Here is a 13,180-nt window from a genome sequence, read left to right as displayed (position 1 = left end):
CCTATAGGTGCACTTGATTTGCTCTCTGGGCCTGCCGGGAAGGTGGAGTTGTACCTTCAGGCACATGAAATGTTTCCAAATAGGAACAATTGTCTTCCCGGGGCTAGGGCTGCTGAATCAAGTACACCTACCGCCAACAGTGGCAATCTTTTTGTTGAATAAATGAAAGGAAAGCCAGCCTTTAAAAAAAATAAAAAAATGTGAAAATTGTGATCGACCGGTTGTTGACCCACTGGCCTATAGAAATGTTGTGCAACACTGTCATTCAATGCATCAACCAGCTATGAGGAGCGGTCTCTGCTGCAACAGGTGATCCGCTCAAACTCTGAATGCCAGGGCTCTCATGAAGTTTGATTTGTTCATTGCATTTATATTGATGTCTGAGGGATCAGGACTATAGTGTGCTGAGTACCAGGCCATTAGCGACTGGCTGTTAGCAAGTTTGGTAGGCTACTGATTTGGAATTCAGCAACCACATCATTCTCTTTAGGCCAGAGACTGGGGGTTCGGGGTTTTTATTCATTTGTTGATGATATCTTTAGAAAGAAGTTGATGCCCCCCCGTGCCTGAGTGTCTCACCTCTCCCACAAGGATCAACCTAGAGTAGGAGATTCGGAGGAGAACACATTCTCTAACAGACACACACACTCAACTTTTCTCACTTCACTTGCTTTTTGTCATGCTGAGGTCCTACCAGTAGTGCAGGCGTCAGGCCCGAGACCACTCTTGCCTGAGAAGCAGTGTAGGAGAACGCTCTCAAACACGCACTCACTCACCTACTCTATACTCTTATCTCGTTAGCCCTGCTGTGTGAGGAGGTGCTTCCGGTAGCGGAGGTCCCTGGCCCCAGGGTTCTCTCCCACGAGGAACAGCTTCGCCTGGCCGACCAGGAGGAGAACACTCTGAGAGAACTGCGTCTGTTCCTCAGGGACGTCACCAAGCGCCTCGCCATAGACAAACGCTTCAACATCTTCAGCAAACCTGTTGACATTGAGGAGGTGGGTAACAACACAGAGATTGCTTGATGTAGATACTAGATATCACAGTATACCTCGCTAGATACAGTAATGATAAAAAAGGAATGAGGTACCCTAGGGAGGTTGCGTCATTATTTGAGTCCTGTCCTCTCGCCTCTATTTGAGTATTGCACTGCTAGAGAATTGACACTGCTGGACCAATTCCTCTTAACTGATTTTGATTTAAATGGAGTGAATTGCACCACTTTAAATGGACTTTTTCCCTCCCCTCCCTCTCAGGTGTCAGACTACCTGGAGGTAATTATTCAGCCTATGGATCTATCTACGGTCATGACCAAGATCGACACCCATAAATACCTGACGGCCAAGAACTTCTTGGTGGACATAGACCTCATCTGCAGCAATGCCCTGGAGTACAACCCTGACAAGGAGCCCTCAGGTACATGGAGGGACTTTTAGGAGCTTGTGTGTGTATTTAAAGACATTTCAAACATTCTGTACCAGGTTTACATTGAGTTATTCAGTACATTTCTTGTCAGGAGAATTTGTGTAACCAAAATTCGGACAATGGATACTTAAGTACATTTCATTTGTGTGCCATTTAAGGTGCATCGTTTCTAACCCGTGAAGATCCTACTAAAACCAAATACAATAAATCCACGTATTAAATCAGACACTGTATTGACCCCACTAACAAATATTTGTAACGTGGGTGTGTTGGTGGGTGTGGTAAAACGTAGGGCAAAAGCAAACAAATGGCCAGGACTTGCTTAATTGGAAGCACCTTTTACGGCCTGATCTGGGCACCTTTATACGTAATAGAACTGCAGAATTTCACTAACTGCTCTCCCAAGGAAACCACCTATGAAACATTTAATCCTTTCCTAAAATAAACATTTAGTTAGTTTTCCCTATACTAAATCTTAATCAGCAAAAACAAAAATGGTTTAATTACGACAAAACATCACTTCTGTTCACAGGGAGGTCACAGCCCTCTAATCTTTTTGTTTTAATCCACCGCAACATTTACTGTATATACTATTGACAATCTCCGTTGGATATTCACAACTTGCTTTCTTGGCCAGTCCTCTTCTGGCTGTGTCGGGTGGAGATTATAACAGAACATGGCCAAGAAGTTCAAATGTTCATAAATGACCAGCATGGTCAAATAATAGTAATCACAGTGAACAGGTCAGGATTCCATAGCCGCAGGCAGAATAGTTGAAACTGGAGCAGCAGCACGGCCAGGTGGACTGTGGACAACAAGGAGTCATCATGTCAGGTAGTCCTGAGGCATGGTCCTGGGGCTCAGGTCCTCAGAGAGATAAAGAAAGAAAGAGAGAATTAGAGAGAGCATACTGAAATTCACACAGGACACCGGATAAGACAGGAGAAATGCTCCAGATATAACAAACTGACCCTAGCCCCTCTGACACATAAACTACTGCAGCATAAGTAGTGGAGGCTGAGACAGGAGGGGTCCGGAGACACACTCATTAATGTCTACTATTTTAAGATTAATATGCACTGAATCTACTTTTTGGCCCATTGTAATCGGAGCGTGTTATGCAAAACCATTTCTGTCGCCTGTTCTGCCCTCAGTCACGACGGCATTACATACATACATACATACATACATACATACATACATACATACATACATACATACATACATACATTTGGTGGCTGGTACAATTGGTGGCTGACTAAATACTTTTTGGCCCCACTGTATTAGATACACCCATTATATTAGATACACACCTACACACACACACACACACACACACACACACACACATATATATCAGGTTTGTAGGCCTCCTTGCTCGCACATGCTTTTTCAGTTCTGCCCACAAATCTTCTATAGGACTGAGGTCAGGGCTTTGTGATGGCCACTCCAATACCTTGACTTTGTTGTCCTTAAGCCATTTTCCACAAGTTTGGAAGTATGCTTGGGGTCATTGTCCATTTAGAAGACCCATTTGCGACCAAGCTTTAACTTCCTGACTGATGTCTTGAGATGTTGCTTCAATATAATCACATACTTTTCCCTCCCTCATGATGCCATCTATTTTGTGAAGTGCACCAGTCTTTTTTTGAATTCGAAGCCCATGTCAAGACTTGCTCGTGACATCTAAAGTGACTCGTCAGTGTAGCTTAGTGCGGAGTTTTTTGAGAACGAACAGCTCTTTTGCAGGTTATTAAAGCTAATGATATTATTAAAGCTATCGATATGGGCCTACTGATTTGAGTGTAAAAATGGAGCTGCTTTCTGTGTAGCAAAGCCCATGTTTAACACTGGCTTCATTCTTCAATCATTCCTGTAGGTCCATTCATGGGTGATTGACTTTGTCCTCCCCCTGAACATTTTAGCACTTTTAAATCCATTTTCTTACAATTATATATTGTTTCTCTTTTTTTTTTTTATATAACTTTTTTTAAACTTCACCCCCTTTTCTCCCCAATTTCGTGGTATCCAATTGTTAGTAGCTATTATCTTGTCTTATCACTACAACTCCCGTACGGGCTCGGGAGAGACGAGGGTCGAAAGCCATATGTCCTCCGAAACACAACCCAACCAAGCCGCACTGCTTCTTAACACAGCGTGCATCCAACCCGGAAGCCAGCCGCACCAATGTGTCGGAGGAAACACCGTGCACCTGGCGAGCTGGTTAGTGTGCACTGCGCCCGGCCTGCCACAGGAGTCGCTATTGCACGATGAGACAAGGATATCCCTACCGACCAAACGCTCCCTAACCCGGACGACGCTAGGCCAATTGTACGTCGCCCCACGGACCTCCCGGACACGGCCGGCTGTGAGTAGATGCATACAGAGCCTGTGACAGAGCCTTGGCGCGAACCCAGAGTCTCTGGTGCCCTAGACCACTGCGCCACCCGGGAGGCTATATATTGTTTCTCAACAGGGAATCAGTCCATGTTTACTTGACAGAACACAACCTTTTTTCTTCTTTTTGACACATTAAACTAACAAACATTGGCAATTCATATCTTCAAATTAAACTGTAAATATCACTTTAATCTCAAGAGAAGGCAGGGTTTATGTTAAAGGTTATCTTATTTGAAAGCCAGCCGTGATCATCTAGGCCTAGACGATATCCAAAACAACACACCAAATTTAAACATTTTCTGTCATTTTAATTGTAAAGTCATTTCTAGCAAGGCATTGGAATGTACCGTAGGACCACCATAATAGAGCTTGTTCTGCAACATTGGAACCCACACTCCCACACAGTTGAATATAGCAGGGGTTGTCACTTGCGAAAAGGTGTTATCTAATCGATTAGAATAACATGCATTATTTAAATACGCAGCCTGTGTTGGTGTTTACATGAAAGTGAAGGTTGTAGGAATGGATTTAGGCTTATGAATAATCCATAAGCAATTGGAATGAATATAGTGGGAAGAACGGTAAGAACTCAAGTTCCCATCGTATGCTGTGGCGTTAATTGAAAGCCAAATAAATGGAAGCCCAGCGACCCGACAGCATTCAATTAAACTGGACGTTGTATTTCTCAGGGAGCCTCTTTGTCTCCATCTCCCTGGGATACTGTACATCAGTGGGCCAACTAAACTAAAGGAGGTTTCTTTCTCACTGCTTGTTGCTCAGTTAAATGGTTAACCAAATAGCTACCTGGACTATCTCCATTGCCCCCCCCCACTCGTCTCATCATATGCCCTGCTGTTACTGTTTATTATTCTTCACTTTATTCCCATCTATTAACTGGTACCCCTGCACATCGACTCTGTACCGGTACCCCATGTATATAGCCAAGTTATTGTTACTCGTGTATTTATTATTTAAAAAAATATATATATATTGTTTTCTATTTATTTTAGTTCTCTGCATTGTTGGGAAGGGCCTGTAAGTAAGCATTTCACTGGTCTACACCTGTTTATAAAGCATGTGACAAATACAATTTGATTTAAATGCAGCTTTATACACATGAGCTCACACACGGATGAATAAATCATATCTGTGATTTTGCAGGCAGGCGGAAGGACAGGTCCTTTGTTTGAATGCAGTGGCCACAAATGATGCACTAAAGGCCCCTCCCCACTGTGAGCTCTGAGACACTGACAAATACACCTTGTGTTCTGTCCTCTTCCTTTGTCTTCCAAATAGTCCTCTTCTCCCCCTCTTCCTATTCTTTCTTTTTCTTCTCTTCCTCCTTTCCTCCACTCCTCTTCCATTTCTCCTCCTCCTCATCCTGTTTGCAGTGAAAGCAGAGGCTGTACTCTGCTGTCTTGAAGGAAGGTCTTGTTCCCCTGTTTCTTCTAACTTCATTAAGTTAGAAAACTAAATCTGTCTGCTCAATACAGAGTAAACCCCGCATTCACAAACAAACCAGCTCCACCACTCTAGACAAACACCCAAACATTTTCAAACTCGCAGCAAACCCTGTTTACACATAACACAGAGAGTAGGTGGCAGAATGTCCTTGTCAGCTCTCGACAGAGGTGACACAGGGTTCGATAAGGGTACAGACCTCCACTCAACACTGCCCTGCACCCTGTCGCCCCATACTCTGACAGACAGTACAGGACTGTACCACGCATACACGGTCTTCCAATTAGTGGTTAGAAGCTGTCAGATGGCGACCTCTCTGGCCCTCTTTCTGAACCTGTTGGTTGTGTGGCATAATGAGAGGAGGATGTCTGTTTACACACATACATGCGTGCTCGTACAAACACTCAACTCACTGACAACCAGCTTTTAGGATAAAGATTTTTTTGTTAGAGGGAAGTGTGTGTGTGTGTGTTAGATATGCAATATGTGTGTGTCAGTGAGAAGGGAGGAGAGTGACTGTATGCCTGAGGTTTGTCTCCTTACATTCACCACCAAAGGCAGCTATTTTGTCTGCATCCAAACAGTAAGAGAACAATTATCCCTTGCTCCCTGTGTTGGAGGCCAGGCAGGGACACATCCAGTAGTTTGTGTTGTGGCCAGCAGAGGGTGTGCTTGTGAAGGGCAGAGGCAGGGACAGAACGATGGCAGGGCATCAATCTCATAGGCCCAAATTAATATCTGTCATGTGATTCTTCAGGCCGAAGTAATTGAATCTGTAGGTGTAATGTATCTACAATGCCAATACAGAATTGAGTGCATGTGCGTGTATTAGTGACAGTGTGTGTTCTCTCCCTCCAGATAAGATCATCCGCCACAGAGCGTGCAGTCTGAAGGACACGGCGCATGCCATGCTGGCCTCAGAGCTCGACCCAGAGTTCAATCGCATGTGTGAGGAAATCAAGGAGTCACGCTGGAAGAGGGGTGAGGAACACAAACACACACACATGTTCCTTGCATGTAGGATTGCCAGAGTGTTGCTTTAGCTTAAGGCTCAGTAGTGGAAAAAGTACCCAACTGTCATACTTGAATAAAGTTAGAGACTTTTACTTGAGTCATTTTAAGTAGAATTGGCTTCCTATTTCGCAACAAAGCATCCTTCACACATGTTGCCAAACATACCCTTGTAAAACTGACCATCCTACCAATCCTCGACTTTGGCGACGTCATTTACAAAATAGCCTCCAATACCCTACTCAATAAATTGGATGCAGTCTATCACAGTGCCAATCGTTTTGTCACCAAAGCCCCATATACTACCCATCATTGCGACCTGTACGCTCTCGTTGGCTGGCCCTTGCTTCATACTCTTCGCCAAACACACGGGCTCCAGGTCATCTACAAGACCCTGCTAGGTAAAGTCCCCCCTTATCTCAGCTCGCTGGTCACCATAGCAGCACCCACCTGTAGCATGTGCTCCAGCAGGTATATCTCTCTGGTCACCCCCAAAACCAATTCTTCCTTTGGCCGCCTCTCCTTCTAGTTCTCTGCTGCCAATGACTGGAACGAACTACAAAAATCTCTGAAACTGGAAACACGTCTCCCTCACTAGCTTTAAGCATCAGCTGTCAGAGCAGCTCACAGATTACTGCACCTGTACATAGCCCATCTATAATTTAGCCCAAACAACTACCTCTTCCCCTACTGTATTTTTTTATTTATTTTTATTTTGCTCCTTTGCACCCCATTATTTTTATTTCTACTTTGCACATTCTTCCACTGCTAATCTACCATTCCAGTGTTTTACTTGGCCACCATGGCCTTTTTTTTGTGCCTTTACCTCCCTTATCTCACCTCATTTACTCACATCGTATATAGACATATTTTTCTACTGTATTATTGACTGTCTGTTTGTTTTACTCCATGTGTAACTCTGTGATATTAAAAGGTAAGTCACCCAGTGAAATTCTACTTGAGTTAAAGTATTTGGTTTAAAATATACTTGAGTATCAAAAGTACACTTCAAATTCCTGATGTTAAACAAACCAGATCGCACCATTTTCTTGTTTTTATTTATTTACGGAAAGCCAGGGACACTTCAACACTCAGACATTTACATACAAATCGTGTGTGTTTAGCGAGTCTGCCAGATCAGAGGCAGTAGGGATGACCGGTTGATAAGTGCGTAAATTTGCCACTTTATTTTAATAATTTGAAGAATTTATTTAAGCTTTTATTTCTTTCATCACATTCCCAGTGGGTCAGAAGTTTACATGCACTCAATTAGTATTTTGTAGCATTGCCTTTAAATTGTTTAACATCTGTCAAATGTTTCGGGTAGCCTTCCACAAGCTTCCCACAATAAGTTGGGTGAATTTTGGCCCATTCCTCCTGACAGAGCTGGTGTAACTGAGTCAGGTTTGAAGGCCTCCTTGCTCGCACATGCTCTTTCAGCTCTGCCCATAAATCTTCTATAGGATTAAGGTCAGGGCTTTGTGATGGCCACTCCAATACCTTGACTTTGTTGTCCTTAAGCCATTTTGCCACAACTTTGGAAGTATGCTTGGGGTCATTGTCCATTTGGAAGAACCATTTGCGACCAAGTTTTAACTTCCTGACTGATGTCTTGAGATGTTGCTTCAATATATCCACCAACTTTTCCCTCCCTCATGAAGCCATCTATTTTGTGAAGTGCACCAGTCCCACCTGCAGCAATGCACCCCCACAACATGATGCTGCCACCCCCATGCTTCACGGTTGGGATGGTGTCCTTCGGCTTGCAAGCCTCCCCCTTCTCCTCCAAACATAAAGATGGTCATTATGGCCAAACGGTTCTATTTTTGTTTCATGAAACCAGAGGACATTTCTCCAAAAAGTACCATCTTTGTCCCCATGTGCAGTTGCAAACCGTAGTCTGGCTTTTTTTATGGCGGTTTTGGAGCAGTGGCTTCTTCCTTGCTAAGCGGCCATTCAGGTTATGTCGATATAGGACTCGTTTTACTGTGGATATAGATACTTGTACCCGTTTCCTCCAGCATCTTCACAAGGTCCTTTGCTGCGGTTCTGGGATTGATATGCACTTTTCGCACCAAAGTAAGTTCATCTCTAGGAGAGGGAACGCGTCCCCTTCCTGAGCGGTATGACGGCTGTGTCGTCCCATGGTGTTTATACTTGCATACTATTGTTTGTACAGATGAGCATGGTACCTTCAGGCGTTTGGAAATTGCTCCCAAGGATGAACCAGACTCGTGGAGGTCTACAAATATTTTTTTCTGAGATCTTGGCCCATTTCTTTTGATTTTCCCATGATGTCAATCAAAGAGGCACTGAGTTTGAAGGTAGGCCTCAACACATCCACAGGTACACCTCCAATTGACTCAAACGATGTCAATTAGCCTATCAGAAGCTTCTAAAACCATGACATCATTTTCTGGAATTTTCCAAGCTTTTTAAAGGCACAGTCAACTTGGTGTATGTAAACTTCTGACCCATTGGAATTGTGATACATTGAAATAATCTGTCTGTAAACAATTGTTGGAAAAATGACTTGTGTCATGCACAAAATCGGATGTCTTAACCGACTTGCCAGAACTATAGTTTGTGAACAAGAAATTTGTGGAGTGGTTGACAAACGAGTTTTAATGACTCCAACCGAAGTGTATGTAAACTTCCAACTTCAACTGTATGTAAGCTTGTATAGTCACAGAGAAAGACGATCATGCACAAACGCACTTGTTAGTGTACACGCACAAGGAGAATGTAGATATAGTATTGGTAGTACAATATGTTCATACTTATACTCCTACATGCTACATACATTCAGCTTGATTCTATACACAGAATCATCCACACACATGCAAACATACACATAAAGGATCGTGCAAATCTACACACACCACATATTCATCAATGAATAATCCTGCACAAACTTGCAGGCAGAGCAGAAACACGCATGTGAGTATAACTGAGGTAAGCCACTCTTGTGATGGAGGTGGAATGAGGAAATGGGGATGGAGGGAAAAGAGAGGATGGGTTGTGTGCAGGCTCATGCACTCTGAGCACATAAGAGCTTTTTTACAACCGTATTATTGAAACTGCTAAGGCCTAGTCTCCTGTCTTCGAAACAAAGTCTCATCAAAGACTAGGGGTTTTCTAGGGTCACACACATCACTGCTGATTCCCTCCGTTTCACGGCGATGCGCACGCACACAAAGCCGCCGCAAATTAATATTTTAGGAGCAGAAGTCAACTAGCTGAAAGGGAATACAGCAGTGAATATTTAATGTGCCAGTAGAGATGCTAAAGGTATCCATTCGTACTTGTTTGATTGCCTGGTGTTGGGTTGCGTCAGCAAAACCTAATCTTGGCTGATATGGTTCTGCCCTGGAGTCGGGAAGAAGTGTGTGTGTGTGTGTGCGCTACGGGCTGACCTTGTAAAACAACACATTTCACTGCACCTTTCTGGTGTATGTGACAATAAAAAACATATTTTTTTATTGACCCTGTATGTTGTCTGCAGACCTCCAGATTCTGGATGTGCCTCCTGTCTCCCTGGCTGCCGTGGTAACCACCAGGAAGCCGGCCGGAGAGGAGAACGCTGGGAGCAGCGTCGACAAGCACCACTGCAGCAGCAGCAGTGAGTACCACACAAACACAAGTATACTCATTTAACACACACACTGGCAGGCACTCACACACATGCTCAACTAACACTCCCACCACGGTTGACTCGCACCACGGTTGATTCACGTGAGACGTGTGACTCACAACACGGTTGGCTGAAGTGAGATGTGTGACTCAGTTCTGTCTGTGTGTGTAAGGTGTAGAGGAATCGGTGTTCAGATCATTTAGAACGAGGTCATTCAGCTGATTACAGAACCACCGTCCCACAAATCAGCAGCCTCACCGTGTTAGCTCAACACATGCGCAGTGGGCAGCCACATTAGAGACTCTAGTCTACTCTCCTGTATCTACGTCGTCCCAGCGCTGTGCGGAGCGTGACCACGCCACATAGCAATTACCTGCCCTCACCACCTGGTGCACACGGCGAGTGGGGAGGGCCAGGGGAGGGCGGGGGGCAAACAGACCAGATCATTACCTGCCTGTACCACTGACAACCAGGAGGGAGTGTTGGTGTTATTGGAGATTACCTGAGGTTGTTGCCTGTACCACTGAGTTTCTGTCTGAATGAATGAAGAGGTTTACACCTCTGTGATTTAAATCTTCTGCTGTATTTGAATCCTAGTTCAGCTTAGTTACCTGGTGTCCCCTCAGTTTAGGCCGACTTGTAAGACTTGTCTAAACGTATGGTTTCAGAATCTGTTGGTTCATAGTAACCCCTAATAACGTAAATAACCAATAAAGCCACCACACAATTAGTTTTGGCACTGCTGGACTAGATCTTACTGCATACTCTGTTCTGCCACAGATTGGCGCTTGTCTCTCTGGAGACCAGTAATTGGCCTCCTGCTGTGTGTGTTAACCAGAGTTTTGGCCCAGGGAGAAGTAGGCCTTGACTAGAGCCTTTCTTACTTTTAATATTTTGTGTGTATGTTAGATTCTAGCTTGCTGTTAATTATGTAGAAGGCGAGCTGCAATGCTGGATTTATTGTACAGCACTTTCGCCTTAACACAATTCAGGGTTTACAGTGTGAGCTTGGATTGATGTGTTGAAGTCAATTTTTTTCCTTTGCGTGTGACTTATAGGCCTAAGAGTATAAAATGTAAGTACAGTACATAGTATAAACGCAACCAGCTTCAGTTACAGCGGGTCGATCTTTGACCTCTGTCAAACCTGTGAAATTGTTTGTCATCACGTTTGTTTCCAATAATGCGAGGCTTTTCAAGTGATTGAGTAATTGCATGTAGTAGTCAAGGAGACATTATTTTCTTTTTAATCTAAATACTTCAAGCTCTCTTTTTATTCTGTGGGTGTATTCAACACAATCAGCTACAACCACATCTGACCTCAGTCAATCCTCATTTGCTATTAGTAACCCAAGGGGTTTTAAGTGGTTGTGATTATGAATTTCATGTAGAAGTGGTCAAGTATATTATGTTCCTCTTCTGTTTACCCTGTCTGACCAATCCAAGGAGGTTAAATTGGCAAATTGCGTCTCCACCATTTAGTGTTTAAATCTCAGTAGCCAAAGCAAAGTGTTGCACATGTCAGTCACTAATTCACTGTGTCCCACAACTTATCACCACGCTCCAGAACTTAATTAATTAGCTCGGGTAATTAATTATTTCATCATCGGCAACCAATTTTCACCTGGAGCACGTTGGGGACATGTCCAATTAATTGATCAGGGGGAATCAATTAGGTGTTGAGATAGATATGACAGAATCTTGCACCCCCCCCCCCCCCCCCTTTGGGAAGAGATACTGCCGCTGATTAAGTTGTCTCTAGGCTGAAGAACATAACTGGCCTTGAATCAGTGTCTAGGGGCAAAACACCATCAGCAAAGGTTATGATTGGGTGAGGGTAAACCAGAGTGAATTTGGGTAAACTTCTACCCAGGGCCTTTCAGTTAGCTCTATTTCCCATAGCACTGTGTGGTAGCCCCATGTGGTCGAAATTGAGGAATCTGGGATCGAGCTCCAGTTCAGAGCCATTAAGGCTACCTGTTTAGTTTGGGCCAAATATTGTACTAGGCTATATGGGGAGTATGGAGTTATTTGAGCCCCATAACCTGGCGGTTTAGGCTTTGCCAGCCCAGGGCCCTCCTGGGTTTATAGTGAGGGCACTGCCAGGAAGATATGGAGGAGAGTTCAACCACTGTACCATCCCCTCATCCATAATTCACTCTCCTGTGTTCCCATTCATACGCCTCAAGTTTCTAGAAACCACGTGAGCTGACTGTCTTTAACTTGGGAATACTTGGCTATTTGTGTAGGAACCTTGTAAATCCTGCATGTTCATGTTAACTCAATTAGCTGTAGCTCTGCTGCTCAGTATGCCAGTATAGTAGTTCTTGTAAAATGTCTTGCATTAGCTCTAGGCATATATTTAGAGAGCTTTGTAAGTTGTCGTCTCTCCCCCCCGACATTCAGCTTTTTATGTTGACTGTCAATGTTAACCATGATTGGAAAGGAGAGCCCATCAGCTGTTTTTTTTCTTTTCTTTGAGTAATATTCCAAGAACTCCCAACATGAGTCAAGGAGAACACTCTACCGGCATGATATAACGATGCTGTCACAATAACATTTGACAGTCATTTAGCAGACGTTCTTATCCGGAGTGACATACAGTTAGTACATTCGTCTTAAAATGACTAGGTGGGACGACCACACTTCACAGGCATAGAAAGTACATTTTTCCTCAATGACATAGTTGTTAGTAGTCAGAGGTGGGGAGGGTCAAGTGCAAGTGCTGGTTAAGTGTTTAAAATAAATGAATAATAATCATAAGTTGGGTTTTGGATGTTTTCGGAAGATGGGCACTCTGGGACTGCCTGTCCTAGCTTCAGGGGGAAGCTGATTCCACCATTTGGGGTGCCAGGACACAGAAGAGCAGTTTTCACAATGCATTTAAAGCTGTAGGTTGTGTAATGGCTTGCAATAAGGCCTGTATAGAGTTGTTCGAGCTAATGCATTTTGTCCTTGGGAGACTAGTATGGAAAAAGTAAGCACTCACTCACTACTTACTGTAAGTCACTCTGTTTAAGAGCATCTGCTAAATGACTCTAATTGTAAAAATGTATGTACTACAGGTTAGTCAATATGGAGCCCAAAGCAACAGCCCACTGGAGGCTGAATGTCTTCCTGCCTGTTGGCTCTATCACATTCTGCCTCAGTCTCCACTCACACCTCATTGGAAACGACCAACCTTTTCTCTCTGTCCTTTTATCTCCTTTCTCTCACTCTCCCCTGCCTGCCAATTCATCAGAAGTTCTTG

The 13,180-nt window shown here is 43.8% G+C and overlaps 1 protein-coding gene across 2 annotated transcripts in view; it reads left to right on the top strand.

The window, feature by feature from the left end:
- LOC115108008 (ATPase family AAA domain-containing protein 2B-like) overlaps nucleotides 1-13,180 on the top strand; it is a 110,465-nt gene that overhangs the window by 45,356 nt on the left and 51,929 nt on the right. For both annotated transcript variants that reach the window (XR_003860286.2, XM_029631862.1), the window contains exons 21-24: nucleotides 802-998; nucleotides 1,257-1,416; nucleotides 6,145-6,267; nucleotides 9,803-9,919. Coding sequence is in view for 1 of the 2 variants with exons in the window: in XM_029631862.1 (XP_029487722.1) it covers nucleotides 802-998; nucleotides 1,257-1,416; nucleotides 6,145-6,267; nucleotides 9,803-9,919 (597 nt within the window). In the remaining variant the exon portion in view is untranslated. The remainder of the gene's footprint in view (nucleotides 1-801; nucleotides 999-1,256; nucleotides 1,417-6,144; nucleotides 6,268-9,802; nucleotides 9,920-13,180) is intronic.

This window comes from Oncorhynchus nerka, linkage group LG24 (assembly GCF_034236695.1).
Source record: "Oncorhynchus nerka isolate Pitt River linkage group LG24, Oner_Uvic_2.0, whole genome shotgun sequence".
Classification (NCBI taxonomy): Eukaryota; Metazoa; Chordata; class Actinopteri; order Salmoniformes; family Salmonidae; genus Oncorhynchus; species Oncorhynchus nerka.
Note: the sequence above shows the minus strand (reverse complement) of the source record. Positions and strands in the feature narration are given on the sequence as shown.